Source organism: Hemicordylus capensis, chromosome 5 (assembly GCF_027244095.1).
Source record: "Hemicordylus capensis ecotype Gifberg chromosome 5, rHemCap1.1.pri, whole genome shotgun sequence".
In the NCBI taxonomy this organism is placed as follows: domain Eukaryota; kingdom Metazoa; phylum Chordata; class Lepidosauria; order Squamata; family Cordylidae; genus Hemicordylus; species Hemicordylus capensis.
In genome coordinates, this window is record NC_069661.1 from 154072358 (window position 1) to 154088037 (window position 15680).

General features: G+C 43.8%; 1 protein-coding gene across 1 annotated transcript in view; it reads left to right on the plus strand.

Annotated features, from left to right (window-relative positions):
- SLC2A13 (solute carrier family 2 member 13) overlaps nucleotides 1-15680 on the plus strand; it is a 225656-nt gene that overhangs the window by 38769 nt on the left and 171207 nt on the right. Inside the window, exon 2 of the mRNA XM_053251709.1 lies at nucleotides 15338-15497. Coding sequence (XP_053107684.1) covers nucleotides 15338-15497 — 160 coding nt within the window. The remainder of the gene's footprint in view (nucleotides 1-15337; nucleotides 15498-15680) is intronic.

The window sequence follows — 15680 nt, forward strand, 5'->3', positions numbered from 1 at the left end:
AGAAAGGCAGTTGGACCATTAGACAATGAGGGAGTGAAAGGGATTATTAAGGGGGTTATGGAGGAGCTAAATGAGTTCTTTGCATCTGTCTTCATGGCAGAGGATACTGAGCATATACCTGTTCTTTAGCCTCTGTTCCCAAAAAGCCTGATTCAAGAACTGAGTCAGATAGAAGTGACAGGAATTGATTTTCTAAGCAGTCTAGAAAAATTGGAAACTAGCAAATCTCCAGGGCCAGATGACATCTTTCCAAGAGTCCTTAAAGAACTTAAATGTGAAAGTACCAACCTCCTTGCTAAAATATGTTATCCCTACAATCAGGCTCTGTATCAGAGGACTGGAAAGTAGCCAATGCAACACTGATTTTCAAAAAGGGATCCACTGCTGATCTGGGAAATTACAGGCCGATTAGGTTAACTTCTGTTCCAGGCAAACTGATGGAAAGCATCCTCAAGGATAAAATTGTAAAGCACGTAGAACAACAGGTCCTGTTGGGAGAGAACCAGCATGGCTTCTGCAAAGGTAAATCTTGCCTCACGAACCTTTTGGAGTTCTTTGAAAGTGTCAACAAGTGTGTGGATCAAGGTGATTCAGTTGACATAGTATACCTGGACTTCCAAAAAGCTTTCAAGCAAAGTTCCTCATGAAAGACTCCTGAGGAAACTTAGCAGTCATGGGATAAGGGGACAAGTACATGTGTGGATTGCTAGCTGGTTAAAAGACAGGAAACAGAGGGTAGGTATAAATGGAGAGTTTTCACAATGGAGATAAGTAAGAAGCGGGGTCCCCCAGGGATCTGTACTGGGACCGGTACTTTTTAAATGATTCATAAATGATCTAGAAGTAGGGGTAAGCAGTGAGGTGGCCAAATTTGCAGTTGATACCAAACTCTTTAGGGTAGTGAAATCCAAAACGGATCATGGAAAGCTCCAAAAGGATCTCTACAAATCCAATGGGTGAGTGGGCGACAAAATAGCAAATGCAGTTCAAGTGTAAAGTGATGCACATTGGGATGAAAAACCTCAACTTCAAGTATACACTGATGGGATTTGAGCTGTCAGAGACTGACAAGGAGAGGGATCTTGGGGTCATGATGGACAGCTCATTGAAAATGTTGACCCAATGTGCTAGGGATCATTAGGAAGGGGATTGAAAATAAAACTGCTAATATTATAATGCCTGTATACAAAACTATGGTGCGGCCACCCTTGAAGTACTGCGTACAGTTCTGGTCACCACATCTAAAGAAGGCCATTGTAGAACTTGAAAAGGTGCAGAAGAGGGCAACCAAGATGATCAGGGCCCTAGAGTACCTTCCTTATGAGGCAAGGCTACAACACCTGGGGCTATTTAGTTTAGAAAAAAGATGACTGCAGGGAGACATGATAGAAGTCTATAAAATCATGCATGGTGTGGAGAAAGTTGATAGAAATTTTTCTCCCTCACATAACACTAGAACCAGGGGTCATCCCATGAAATTGATTGCCAGGAAATTTAGGACCAACAAACGGAAGTACCTTTTCACACAATGCATAATCAACTTGAGGAATTTTCTGCCACAAGATGTGGTGACAGCCAACAACCTGGATGGCTTTAAAAGGAGTTTGGATAACTTTATGGAGGAGAGGCTATCAATGGCTACTAGTCTGAGGACTATAGGCCATCTCCATCCTCAAAGGCAGGATGCCTCTGAGTATCAGTTGCAGGGGAGTAACAGCAGGAGGGAGGGCATGCCCTCAACTCCTGCCTGTAGGCTCCCTGTGGCAGCTGGTGGGCCACTGTGAGAAACAGGGTGCTGGACTAGAGGGATCTTGGACCTGATCCTACAGGGCTGTTCTCATGTTTCAACTTGCCCAGTGTCACAGGGGCATAGCCTCTCTGCAGTTGGGGTCCTTCTATATCTGCTTTCTAATACAGGGAAGGGCATGGCATCGGATGAGGGAGAAGGCCCTCCTGTGGTTTGGAACTTTAAGCTGTGTTAGATAAGCAGCAGGGCAGGCAGAATATCAAAAGTCTTTCAGAGGAAAGGAAGTTTTGGAGGCCTGCCTAGGTCTGTTTGGGGCTCTTTGTCTGTCATCCTGTGTTTGATAACTGTGTTTGCCTGGTCACAGCCCATAGCAAGTAGGAAAGCGTGGTGGGGAGAGTCCAAGGACAACGTTTTAGTCTGAATTGCCCATTTCCATAAGGATTGAAAATTGTCCTGCAGGATCAATGAGGGATTGATCCTGAGGGCACTAAGGGATGAGAGATAATTTAGGCCAGAGATTGAGGATAACCATCCACACTCTGGCCTCCACATTCCATCATACCTGTTTCCAGGCTTAGGGTGGCATTTGAGACACACTGTGACACTTGGAGGGCCGCTCTTAGAAATTTGGACTGCACCCATTCCAATGGGGCAAAATTGGAGGGGCGGCCCGAGAGGTATAGCGGCATTATAACATTAGCATTTTTATTTTCAGTCTCCTTCCTAATGATCCCTAGCGTGGAACTGGCCTTTTTCAAAGCTGCCGTGCACTGAGTCGACACTTTCAATGAGCTCTCCACCATGACCCCAAGATCTCCCTCCTGGTTAGTCACTGACAGCTCAGATCCCATCAATGTATATGTGGAGTTGGGTGTTTTTTGCCCCAATCTGCATCACTTTACACTTGCTTACATTGAACAGCATTTGCCATTTTGTTGCCCACACCCCCAGTTTTTAGATCTTTATGGAGTTCCTACCAATCTGTTTTGGATTTCACTGCCCTAAATAGTTTAGTGTCATCTGCAAATGTGGCCACTTCTCTGCTTACTCTAACTTCTAGATCATTTATGAACAAGTTAAAGGGCATGGTCCCAGTGGTTCCCTGGGGAACCTCACTTCCTACCTACCTCCATTGTGAAAACTGTCCATTTATTCCTACCCTGTTTCCTGTCCTTCAACCATATACCGTTCCACACATGAACCTGTCCCCTTATCCCGTGACTGCTAAGTTTACTCAAGAGCTTTTGGTGGGGAGCTTTGTCAGAAGCTCTTTGGAAGTCCAAGTATACTTTGTCAACCATATCACCTTTATCCACACACCTGTTGACGCTTTCAACCAAGTCCACAGGGTTAGAGAGGCAAGACTTGCCCTTGCAGAAGCCATCCTGGTTCTCCTTCAGCGAAGCCTTTCCTCTATATGTTTAACCATTTTGTCCTAAGTATGATTTCCATCAATTTACCTGGCTAAGTGGCTTGTAATTTCCCAGATCCTCCCTGTATTCCTTTTTGAGAATTGGAGTTACATTAGCTACTTTCTAGTCTTCTGGTACAGAACCTGATTGTAGGACAAGTTACATATTTTTTGCTAGGAGATCAGTAATTTCATATTTGAGTTCCTTCAGAATTTTTGGGTGGATGCCATCTGACCCTGGCATTTTATTAATTTTTTAGTTTTTCAAGATAGTTTAGAACATCTTCCCTTGTCACCTCAAATTGGCCCAGTTTCTTCATCCTTTAAACCCGAGAAGCTCAGTTCTGGAGTGGGTATATGGTCAGTATCCTCTGCTATATGAAGACAGATGCAAAGAACTCATTCAGCTTCTCTGCAGTCTCCTTATCCTCAATAATCCCTTTCCTGCCCTCATCATCTAAGGGATTAACCACCTCCCTGGCAGGCTTTGTACTTCTGATATATTTAAAGAAGTGTTTGTTTTCCCCTTGGCACTTCTAGCTATATTCTCAAACTCTCTTTTTCATCCCTTATTGTCTCCTCGCATTTCTTCTGCCAGAGTTTATGCTCCTTTCTGTTCTCTTCATTTGGGCAGGGATTTCATTTTCTGAAGGAAGTCGTCTTCCCTTTTTATAGCTTCCCTGACTCTACTTGTTAGCCACACTGGTGTCCTCCTGAACTTGGTGGCACCTTTCCTCCTCTTTGGTATACATTCCAACTGAACTTCTAGTATTGTGGTTTTAAATAAGTTTCATACTTTCTGGAGGTATTTGACCCTCCTGACTTTATCTTTCAGCTTCCTTTTAACCAGTACCCTCATTTTTGAGAAGTTTCCTTGAAACTCAGCAGACAAATGCAAAGATCTGCACTGGGGCAGCAAAATCAAATGAACAGGTATAGGATGGTGTATGTATAATACCTGGCAGCACTGGTAGATGTGAAAAGGAATTTTGGATTACTCTTCCACAACCTGAATATGAGCAGTGTGTTGTGCTACAAAACAGGTTATGTGATTTTATTTTATTTTATTATATTTGTATACCACCCCAAACTTATGTCCCTTTGGGCAGTTTACAACATGCAACAAATTAAAACAAAAAGCAAAACATTAATGCATTGATTTCTCAAAACGCATTGCTTCCTCAAATTCATGTCCAGCAGAGTTGTCTACATTTGTGAGGGCCAGACGTTTCAAGGCTCTTCTGAGGCCCACTGGTGATCTAGCCGTAATGGCAGCATCATCTGCATATAATAATAGAGGCATGCTTACTCCTACAATAGATGGAGAGTGAAAACTAGAGTCCTGTAAACAAGGGGCAAGATAGTTAATAAAAATATTAAAAAGCGTAGGAGGTAAAATGCACCCTTGTCTCACTCCTTTACAGGTAGAAATCAACTGAGATAAAGTTCCTTTAGGGTGAGGTCTTATTCTAATATTCAAATTTTCATGAAGCTGTTGTATCAAAAAAGGCACCCGCTTATCCATGTTGGTTTGCCCCAGCTTCTCCCACAGAAGACATCAAGGTATAGAGTCAAAGCCTGACTTAAAATCGATAATGGGCACAAAAAAGAGGACCTGGGCTTGCTTCCATATTTTTCAATTAGATGCTGGAGAATGAATACTTGATCAAGGGTAGAGCGCCTGGCATGCTCATCTAACCAGACTTGCAGTTTAACTAAGAGATGTTTAGCATACAACTTGCTCACAAAGCTTAAGAGTGAGATAGGTCTATAATTAGAGGGAATATTCCTCTCTCCCTTCTTAAAGATGGGCATGATAATAGCCGTTCCCCATTCTTTTGGGAAGCACCCTTTAGCATCAATATGAGTAAAGAGGGCAGCCAACAAAGGAGTGCACCACTCAGCATTTGCTTTGATAATTTATGGAAAAATATAATCGAACCCAGGGGTCTTGCCCTCTTTCAGATCTCCTATAAGGCTCTCAATCTCGGCAGTTGTAACCGGGGGGGGGGGGGGACTGGAAGGGAGCCAAGCTCCAACTTCACCAGAGTAGAAGAGAGAGTTGTATAAAGCACTAAAGTGGGACACCCATTCATTCATAGGGATCTGACACATAGCCTGGGGTATGCAAGAGTGGGGATGATTGTTCACAATGCCCCCAAAGGAAATTGAATTAGATCCCTTAGCTGCCTCTAACAGAGCTTTCCATGAGGACCTTAAAGCCTCCTCATTTTTATTTTTAAGGATAGCTTTATACTTCTTTTCTACCATTAAACTTTCTGGCGTAACCTCATGGGATCCTGCTGGAATGCCCTATAAACTGCAACCAGGTTTTTTCTGGCAGTCCAACAATCATGATCAAACCATACTCTACACCTGGGCTTACGAGGGCAAGAGCTCTCCATACCATGACAAAAATGCTCTTGGATACATTGAATCAGAATATGGTAAGATTCAAGAACCTGCGCCCCCAGCAGCCCCCAGAATCATCTCCCGAGTTCTCAACATCTCCATTGAATTCAATAAAATAGAAATGGAGGAGGCCCATCTAGCATTCTAACTAACCCGGATGCTACCCTAACAGCAACAGAAAAATTATCCTTGGGGAAAAACATGCCGAGAGGAATCATTAATGTTAGAATTATAGGGAAATGATCACTATCAGGGCATGGCAGTATCATCAACTGCTTCACATAGCTGAATAAGTTGTGAGAAGTGAGCCAATAATGAATAGAAGATATGCTCGAGCAGAAGGTAAACTCAGCTGGATGGTCTCCAGGGACAACCCCATTCAAAATAATTAAATTAAGTTGGAGGGCCAACTGATCCAAACATAAGCCAGCCAGATTGCATTTCTGATCCTTGGTGTATCTTAAAGGAAAAATAGAGGGGTCAAGCTCAGCTGGCAGAGCAACATTAAAAGCCCTAAATAAGATATCATTGTCTTGACCCATTCTAGCATTCAGATCTCCACCTAAAAGAATAGAAGCTCGGGCATACATTACTAAATATCTCTCGAGAAACTATTGCATTTTTACCCAGAGAGCTCTTATTTGCAAGTACTTGCGAAGGGGAGGGAGATAAATGTTAAAGAAAATTATCTGGGAAGACCTAAACTCCAGAAGAACGGCCAAGACCCATTGCTCAAAAGGAGGGAGAGAAGTTGTGGTAAACTGAAGGGAGGTAGCTACCATGACAGCCAGACCACCTTTCGCCCTACCCCCTTTCTCGCTCGAGGTGGCATGGTTGCACACTACATGAAATCCCTCTAAAGCAATATCCTCAACTGCCAAAGCCTCTTGCAGAAATAAAATATTCAGCTTAGATATAAAACTGACTAAAGCCCAGTCAGATGACTTACTGAGCCACCCTGCCATATTTCAGGTACAGCACAACAAATCACAGGGATCCTTACGTAGTCACTATCTAGATGGGAAGTCATCTACCGCTCTTGAAAACACCCTTGGATAATTAGTATCAAGCAGAGCAGTTGCCAAGGCGAGGGTCCGTCAGCATGCCCTGCAAATTATTTCCCAGCAACTGGCCATTCTCCAAGAATGCCAGCCTACAAAGATTCACTATGCTCAAGTCAAAATCCAAAGTCTCTCCAACCAACAGCTTACTTGGGGCCAATTCCCCTCCACAGCGAGGGGAAGAAATCAAATAAGGGCCCTCTGCTCGTTGAGCCATAGGAGTTCCAGATCTAGGAAATGTAGCAGGACCAGAACCAAGGCGAGACTCTCAAATCAGAGAACCCTCTGGCAGACTTCCAGGCTGAAACAACTCCTCACTCAATTTCAAGGGCACCTCAAGCGATTCATTAACAAAGAAAATTTTTGATGAATTTAAAATTGGAGAGCTGGAACACTCTCCGGTCCCATCCAGTGCCATTATGCAGCCAATAGTACAATCTGCCTGTGACCAAGTGATCCACAAAGAGTCAGTTAACATCACAGACAAACAATCAAAGTCACAAGCTGCCTCCACGACCCCTGCCACACAGGAAGGGTTGTGGGCCTGGATAGTCCTAGCTGCCCATTTGGATCTACAGGGTTTGTGTGTCTGCACAGCAGACGAGAGCCCTCCGGTTCTCTGAGAGCACTCAGCCCGAGAGAGAGTAAACTAGGTAGAGTCAAACCCACACCCCAAATCATGGCTCTGTTCCTGGCCCTGTTCCGAGCTGAGCTCCCTCCCTGGTGCCTAATCCTTTGAATAGACCTGCGTTTGTTTATCAGAGGCTTCCAAAAATAACTCAGACCTCTTTTTCCAAGAGCTCTGGCACCACCTAATTCACCTTTGGTACTTATCCGAGGGGGATTCCACCACATGGTCAGAAAATACTCACTTGAGATAGATTTTCCGCCTACTCAGGAGTCGTCGCATGCTTGCAAGAGAAGCGGGGATTAAGTAATGTTCAAATGTTAGAAATAGTTTCAACACATACGGATCCCTTGAAGGCTGTTTCTTGAAGGTCTTAAGATCCACAGAGTCCACCTCAAAGACCAGGAGCTGAGCCAAGGATTTTTTTATTTGAAGCTTCAGAGTCCCATCAATGGCAGTTGAACGATTCTTGCATAATAATAAGCTTGCATTGGCAAGATTGAAAGACAAAGTCCCCCTCCAAACCAGTATACAAATCAGACTCATCCAAGGGGCAATTGGAATACTTCAAGTCCCCAGCTTGAGTTGGACTGCAAGCCACCTGCATGTCAGGGGGATCCTTTGGGCAAAGCAGATTCTGTGAGGAGGTAATCTGCATGCTAATATCCTCTAATTTAGCCATTATAGAAGAGTACCTCTGTAACAGGTGAGTCAGGGTTTCTGACAGCAAAATCAACGTTTGTAAATTCGACTCTGCAGTCGAAACAGCTGCCAGGGAAGTCCTGGGCTCTGGCATAGCGTTAAACTGGTCAGCTTGCAGAGAAGATTTCCCCTCCAAAGACTTCCCTGCCCTTAAGGCCAACGGGGGGTGGCTGATAGGAAACTCTTAAAGGCCCCACAGCCAGGTTCTTTGATTCAGAATTGTTAGAGCATATTTCAGCCACATCAATGCTAAGCAGTTCAGGTACTACAAATTCATTACTCTCTCTGAGACCTATTCTCTCTCCTTCAGCATTAAGCGTAGTCAAATAACAATCAATCTTGTTCTGCGTAGCACTTTTAGGTTGGGCCTAGTTCACAGCCAAAAGTTGTCTACCACCCTGCATGTTCCTTTTAGCCTTCCTCTTCCTTAGTCACGAAGAAAAGGTCACAAAGAAAAAACTTATCTTAAAACCAAACGATGTATTTTCTCACATAAATTCCACAGCTTCAGATCACTTCAACAGCTTCAGATAAAAAAACAGACAGACTCCTCCACTCCACATCCTGTCTGTTTGGAAAAAGTGAAACTTTTTCCAGAGCACTTCATATAAAACCAATGAGCACAACCACAAAACAAAACAACAAAATATAAATTCTAATCCTAGCAAAAATAACACTGCCAATAAAACAAAAATAACAAGCTAAAATAACAAAGATAGAAGTAATGAGGAGGAGAAGCTCACAAACGATGCTCCCGTCAGCGTCCTGGAAGTTGAAATGACTCCTGTGGACAAACTGCTTTGGACTGAATGTCCGAGAGCCTGTTCTTTTGACCCTTGCCCAACTTGGCTTATTTCATTTGGTCATGAAAACATTATACATGCTTCTCTGAGGGAGGGCAGCATGCCTCCTTGCCTTAAAGAGGCTATTATTAGACCTTGTTTGAAGAAACCTACATTGGATCCCTCAGTTAGCTAATTATAGACACGTTTATAATCTTCCATGGTTGGGCAAGGTGATTGCATGGTTGGTGGCCTTTCAGATCTAGGCAGTTTTGGGTAATACTGATTATCTAGACGCATTTCAAACCAGCTTTCGAGCGGGTCACTGAGGGAAGTGGAATTGAGTGGCACTGTTTTACAGTAGTTCCATTCCTACCTCTTGGGTAGAGTCCAGACGGTGTCATTTGGAGACTGCAAAGTGAGAAAAGTATGGAGATTACAAGTGTAGCAAGCCCATATGGGTGGTGGTGGGGAAAATGCTGAATTATTTCCTCCATGTTTGCTCAACAAAGGCTGTTCTATGTACAAAGGCAGCCACACATAGAGTGCATTGCAGTAGTCAGGCCTGGAGATCACCAGCATATGCACCACTATTTTCCAGGTAATTTTTCTCCCGAAATGAGTGCAGCTGACATATCAGCTGAAGCTGATAAAAAGCACTCCTGGCCATTGTCTCAACCTGAGAAAACAGAGAGAGTTTGGGATCCAGGAGCACTCCCCAGCTATGTACCTGATCCTTTTAGTAGTCCAGTCGCTGCCACCGGACCCACTTTTTAACAGAGTCCTCCCCACCCCCCCCCCCCCCCGGTGTGTGCAAAATTCCAGGGAAACTCTTCTTCTCTTTATCAATGGAAAAAATACAACAGAGTTGCTGAACAGTCAAAATTGATACATATGTTGCACAGGTCAAAGGAACACGTAGTAACTATAAGAATACTTCAAAAAGCACCCTCAGATGATATCGGAGTGGCACACTTTCAGTGGTCCCTCTATTTCCCCCCCCCCATCTCTGTGCTAAATGAGTTTTGTTCTGGGCAACAATATCAAGGCAGTGTGTGCGCACACACATTCAGAGTGGGGCCTTCTTAATTCAACCTGTACGGGATCTAAAATTAACTGAGCGGACATAAGAAAACTTGTCAGCTCCGAACACGTGCACGCCTTAGAGGGAACAGTGCACACTTTAGAAATCATAGTTCCCCAGTTGCAAAGAACATAAATGTAAGAAGAAGCGGGCATGGGGGGGCACCTTTGAGAGCCTACAGAGACTTTTGCAATGCCCTGATTGTAAAGGATGCTGGTTCAGTTTTCCTTCACTTAATTACATTACAGATAAAACACAATAGGCCAGTTGTAAGGATTTGCAAAGCACACCAGAGTAAAATAAGAAGTCTAATGCGAGCAAGCTAACAAACTGTTCCCTAGACTAAACATTTCCCTGAAGCCGAAGTCCTGGCTTCTTTCCTGGACTCACCAAATCCATGGTAGAGACTTCAGGCCCCTGCTGCCCTAACTTCCCAGGATTACAGTCCTCTTGGTTGCCGCCATTGTCTGGCCAGCCAACCTGTTGTTTGCCCTGCCTGGCTCCAACTGAGCACAAAGAACCCCTTCTCTTCCTCAGTACCCTCAAGGACCCGCCCACTGTGTGCTGAGTGGCTGATCCTCAGCCTGTCAGTCAGGACAGGGTACACTTCCGGTTCATTCTTTACAGGAAAGGAAAGGCTGTTACTGCCTTATCTTACAACAAGGTTCCATACTGTCTTCAGTGCTCTTCAACATCTACATGAAACCACTGGGAGAGATCATCAGGAAGTTTGGTGCAGGGTGTATGCTGATGACACCCAAATTGATTTCTCCATATTGATCTCATCAAGAAATGTCATAACTTACCTAAATGACTGCCTGGAAGCAGTAATGGGCTGGATGAGGGATAACCAACTGAATCAAAATAAGACAGAGGTACTGATTGAGCGGGGTTGGGGACTGAGAGATGGTTTAGATCTGCCAGTTTTGGATGGGGTTAAACTCCCCCTGAAGGATCAGGTACATAGCTGGGGAGTGCTCCTGGATCCCAAACTCTCTCTGGTTTCTCAGGTTGAGGCAATGGCCAGGAGTGCTTTTTATCAGCTTCAGCTGATGTCAGCTACACTCATTTCGGGAGGAAAATTACCTAAAAATAGTGGTGCATATGCTGGTGATCTCCAGGCCTGACTACTGCAATGCACTCTATGTGTGGCTGCCTTTGTACATAGTCTGGAAACTACAATTGGTACAGAATGCGACTGCCAGCTTGGTCTCTGGGACAACCAAAAAGAACCGTATAACACCGATTTAAAAAGAATTGCACTGGCTGACGATATGTTTCCATGCAAAATACAACGTGCTGGTTATTGCCTATAAAGCCCTCAGCACAAGGGTGGATTAAGGGATAGGCAAAGTAGGCACTTACCTATGGCAGCAAGTTTGGAGGAGCAGCAAATCAGCCTTCTTTGAGACAATATGTATCTTGTGTTGCCGCTCTGCGACTGCGAGTTAGGCAGTGTTGGGGTCCGGGGATGGGAGTGAAAGACAGGTGGTATGTGATTGGGAGGACAGGATGGACAGCAAGGGCATCCCTTCCTTCCCCCCCCTCCCCTCCCCTTCCCAAGAAGAGCCTGCAGAACTGAGGACAGGAGACGGAGGGCTGCCTGGCTGGAGTGGAAAGGAAAGAAGAAGAGAGACGAATGGCCTGATGCCAAGCAGATTAGCTGTTGCAGGTGGCACATGCACCAGAAGAAGGAAGAAGATCAATGGGGCCAGGAAGCAGCTTCAGCCTGCAAAGAAGCCAATGCCCAGGGGTGGCAGGTCTGGAAAGGGTCATGCTCTCCCATTGGCAGGCTTCCTTCCGGTTCCTGCTCCCCATATTTCCTGGTTCTCCTTCAGCAGCGGCAGCGTGCCGGAACCTGGCGAGGGAGAAGCCTGCAGGAACATCTGCCCTCCCTCCATGCCGCCAACCCCCATCCTCAGCTGTGGAATGGAAGGATATCATAACAGTGCTCTCCACAGCTACTCTCAGGGTCCTCTGTCTCCCCATGCATCTCCGAGCAGCTGGTGCCGGAGAGAAGGAAGAATAGCGGTGGCGGGAACCCCTCCCCCCCGTGTGAGAAGAGCGCAGGGGCCAGCTAGGAGACGGTGGCACAGAGGCAGGGCAGGCATTCCTGCAGGCTTCTCCCTTGCTTGGCTTATTTTTTGGCTAATTTACTACAATCATAGTGTAATGGTTCCACTTTATTCTGCATTAGTTCACCTGTAGTATTTGGTACAGTTCTGGGTGCTATATTTTAAGAAAGATGTAGACAAATTTAAACAGGTTTGAAGGAAGATAGGAAAGATGGTTAGGGTCTGGAAAAACAAGCCCTGTGAGGAAAGGTTAAAGAAAATTGATATGTTTATTCTGCATAATGGAAGATTGAGTAGGAACATGATGGTGTTCTTCAAATACCTGCAGGGCTATTGCATAGAAGATGGGGAAGACTTCTGTTGCCTAGAGGGCAGGACTAGATCTAATAAGTTTAAATTACAGGAGAGTAGAATTTGGTTGAGAATTAGTAAATCTAGAGCTACTGTGTCTAACAAATTTCCTGTATTATTAAGTGGAGGGTTGAACAAAGTGGCCTACAAGGTTCCTTCCAGCTCTTTGTGTACTATCCATAATTGTCTTTAGTCTGGAACAGAATTCCTTACCCTGGAGTATTGACAACTATGGATGCTACCCATTGATTCTTCATTGCTATAATAGCCTCGTGAATGGTAAATCTATGTATATATATATTTTAAAAAACAGTCTTTGTACCGAAAAACGGTGCTGCTATTATTTAGCTTCTCTTCAGTGCCTTTACAGGATCTCTCTGGAATATTAATTAGTGATGTCACCAATCTTTATAATTACCTGGTTTACAATAGACACTTGGCAAGCTTGTGAAGTGTGCTTACGTTCTGTATTGAATGCCATCCCTCTGATTTTCTTTGTCTTGGATTCTAGTTTGAGATGGAGAAATATTTCTGGCTCCCATTAATTTCTTCTAGATACTGTGATGACATCAGTTAGAGAGAGAGAGAGAGAGCGAGCTCCATCTCTGTCCCCACTTCCTCCTGTGACAGCATCCCAACAACCCTGGGAAATGACATATTTTCAGGACACTTAGTGCTGGTTCTGTAGCAGCATTTCAAGTGCCAGAGTGTGGGGAAGGAACTCCCTTCCTCCTGTTGGTGCTGTAGTAGCAGCTGTCATATGAGGGGTTTGGGGGAGACAGATTTTAAAATTGTCATGAATATAATTGTTTTCAAATAGCATACAGAATTAATGGAACTATTTCCATTTGTTATGTTATTTTGGAAAATAGTTTGGTTTGACAAACTCAAGTTCCAAATCAAACCTGAAGTAATGATGGTTACCAACTAACTGGTATAAATACCAATTCAATATTGGTTAAGCCTAGGACCCTTTTTCTTACAACATGGCATTGATTATTTATTTGAGAGACTTGGTGGATAGCTATGTGTATTTAGTTGCTATCCATGCACTAAGGGTAGCCTTAGAAGCCTATACCAAGCTTTCCTGTATTGATATTAGCGGTATTAGGTTGTCATTATTTACAACAGTTTTTTAAAATTGTGTGTTGCTGTTAATCCTCCCTTTGTTTTTGAGAGTTTAAACAGTGATGTAAGGTTTTTATGCATATTTATCCTGAAGACATACCTGTTCCATGATCTGCCAAAATAGAAGTATCTGATACTGTTTGTGGCCAGAGAAAGGTTGGTATCTGGCATCTGACTTAATATGGGTGAGTTCTTCGCAGAGCAACTGGTTTTTGGATTTACGTACAATTGTAATAGTGTAAATGACTCTGGAGGCAGAAGGGGATTAACTTAAATACTGGATGCATTTCTGAGACACAAGTTGGAAAAACCACAATATAAAAAATACAGCCACATAAACCAGTTGATTTACTTTTTCCTCATGTGGCTTTAGAACTCTGGGGAGATGCCAGATCTTACATTCTATTTAATAGGTGCTTCTTAGGAGACAGTGTGCTAACCTGTTAGTCATAAGTCGACAGCAGTGGAAATATGTTCGTATCAAGAGGTTACTGAATTGGCCTGACGTTTTTTGTCTTCTCTCCCCCGCCTTTGGAAAGAGTACTTGCAGTGTCAGTTGATGTTAGCTGCCTATACTGATGCTTATTTTGTACATTCTGAATGGATATAAAATGTGTTAATTGCATGTGGACTGCATCCCACACCTTTTGCTTCCAGTTACCTATTAACAATCTGTTTTGACGGAAGTATTTTGAGCTTGCAGCACAATTTTTGTTTACGTTCACATACTTATCCCCCCCCCATACTTGTATAATCTTGTTTATCTTTCAGATGCTGATAAATCTGTGTACTTATAGCTCCCTTTTCAACTGGGCAAGGGGTATCTGTTTAAAGTGATGGTTGTCTTTTATATTTAGCAGGGGGAGAACAACTGTCTCAATTTGTCAGGCAGCTGAGCCATGGGCAGCAAGTCTCAAGACCAGGACTGGGAAGAACCAGAAGCTTGCCAAGGCGTAGTCAGGCAGGCAGTCGGGAGGCAGGAGGGTCAAACTAGCCAGAAGTCCAGGATGCGCGGAGGGTCAGAGCCAAGTAATCACTAAGAACCAGAGGGTCAGACAGGAGCCAGAAATTGGGAACACGCCAGGAGTCACAACAGAGGTTAGGAGCTATAGTAAGAGATGCATGTCAGATCAGGGAACCTAGATACTGAGACAGTGAGTACTCTTGACAGGAGGTTTCTTATACTCTTCCTGTCTGAAGGAGAGACAATGCAGGCCTCCCTGGGTTGAGTCAACAAAGAGCCTGAAGGCAGAGAGAAGCTGCAATGTGCAGGATGACCACTGGAGGTAGCAGTGAGCACAGAATCTAATACTAGGAGACTCAACACAATTCAGCCCAGCATGCTGTCTCTTATTGTCTTTGTGTGCTGTCTTTATTTTAATTTTTTTAATTAGGAGCTCTTTGGCGGCAAGAATGCATTTCACATACCTTTTGCTGAGTAAACTGCTTTAATTTTTTTTGCTGAAAAGTCATATATAAAAATGTATATGGGGAATTCACTGTTTAAAAGAACCTGAGTTATGTTCTTTAGAAGGTATTAGTACAAAAAAGCTCCCCATCATATGGTGTTGGAGAGTCATAACCAGTGTTCCCTCTAAGGCGTGCGTGTGTGTGCACGCTCACATGATTTTTGATGTCCGCTCAGTTAATTTTAGGTCCCGCTCAGATTGAATCAGGAAGGTCCTACTCTGAATGCATGTGCGCGCACACTGCCTTGATTCTGCCACACAGAACAAAACTCATTCCATGACACAGATGAAAAAAATTAGAGAGAACACTGGTCATAACTGCTGGATAACTATGATTACACCAAGGACCTGCTATGTACTTATTCTTAAAGAGAGGTTTGTTTTAATTGTTGGCTTGTTGAATTGTTTGCAGATCACCTTGAGTGTGTTACATATGGAAAGATGGAAATGGAACAAAACAAGTACTAATTTAATTGTTTTCTTGTAGGTATTGCTTCAATGACAGTCCCAGTATACATTGCAGAAGTTGCTCCACCCCATCTAAGAGGCAGATTAGTTACGATAAACACGCTCTTCATCACAGGAGGACAGTTCTTTGCAAGTGTTGTAGATGGAGCCTTCAGTTATCTTCCAAAGGATGGATGGAGGTTGGTGTGAACTTTTTAAAAGTAAAAATGAATTTGCAAACCCCCCCCTTAGTGACTATGGATTGGATTAAAAAGAAAAGTGGGTGTGTCATGATTCCTGCCAGAGCCAGGGGAGTGGGGTGGAGTTCATAGGGTTTGAATCCTTATCTGTAAGGGATTCCCAGTAGGTTCCCATCATCCATT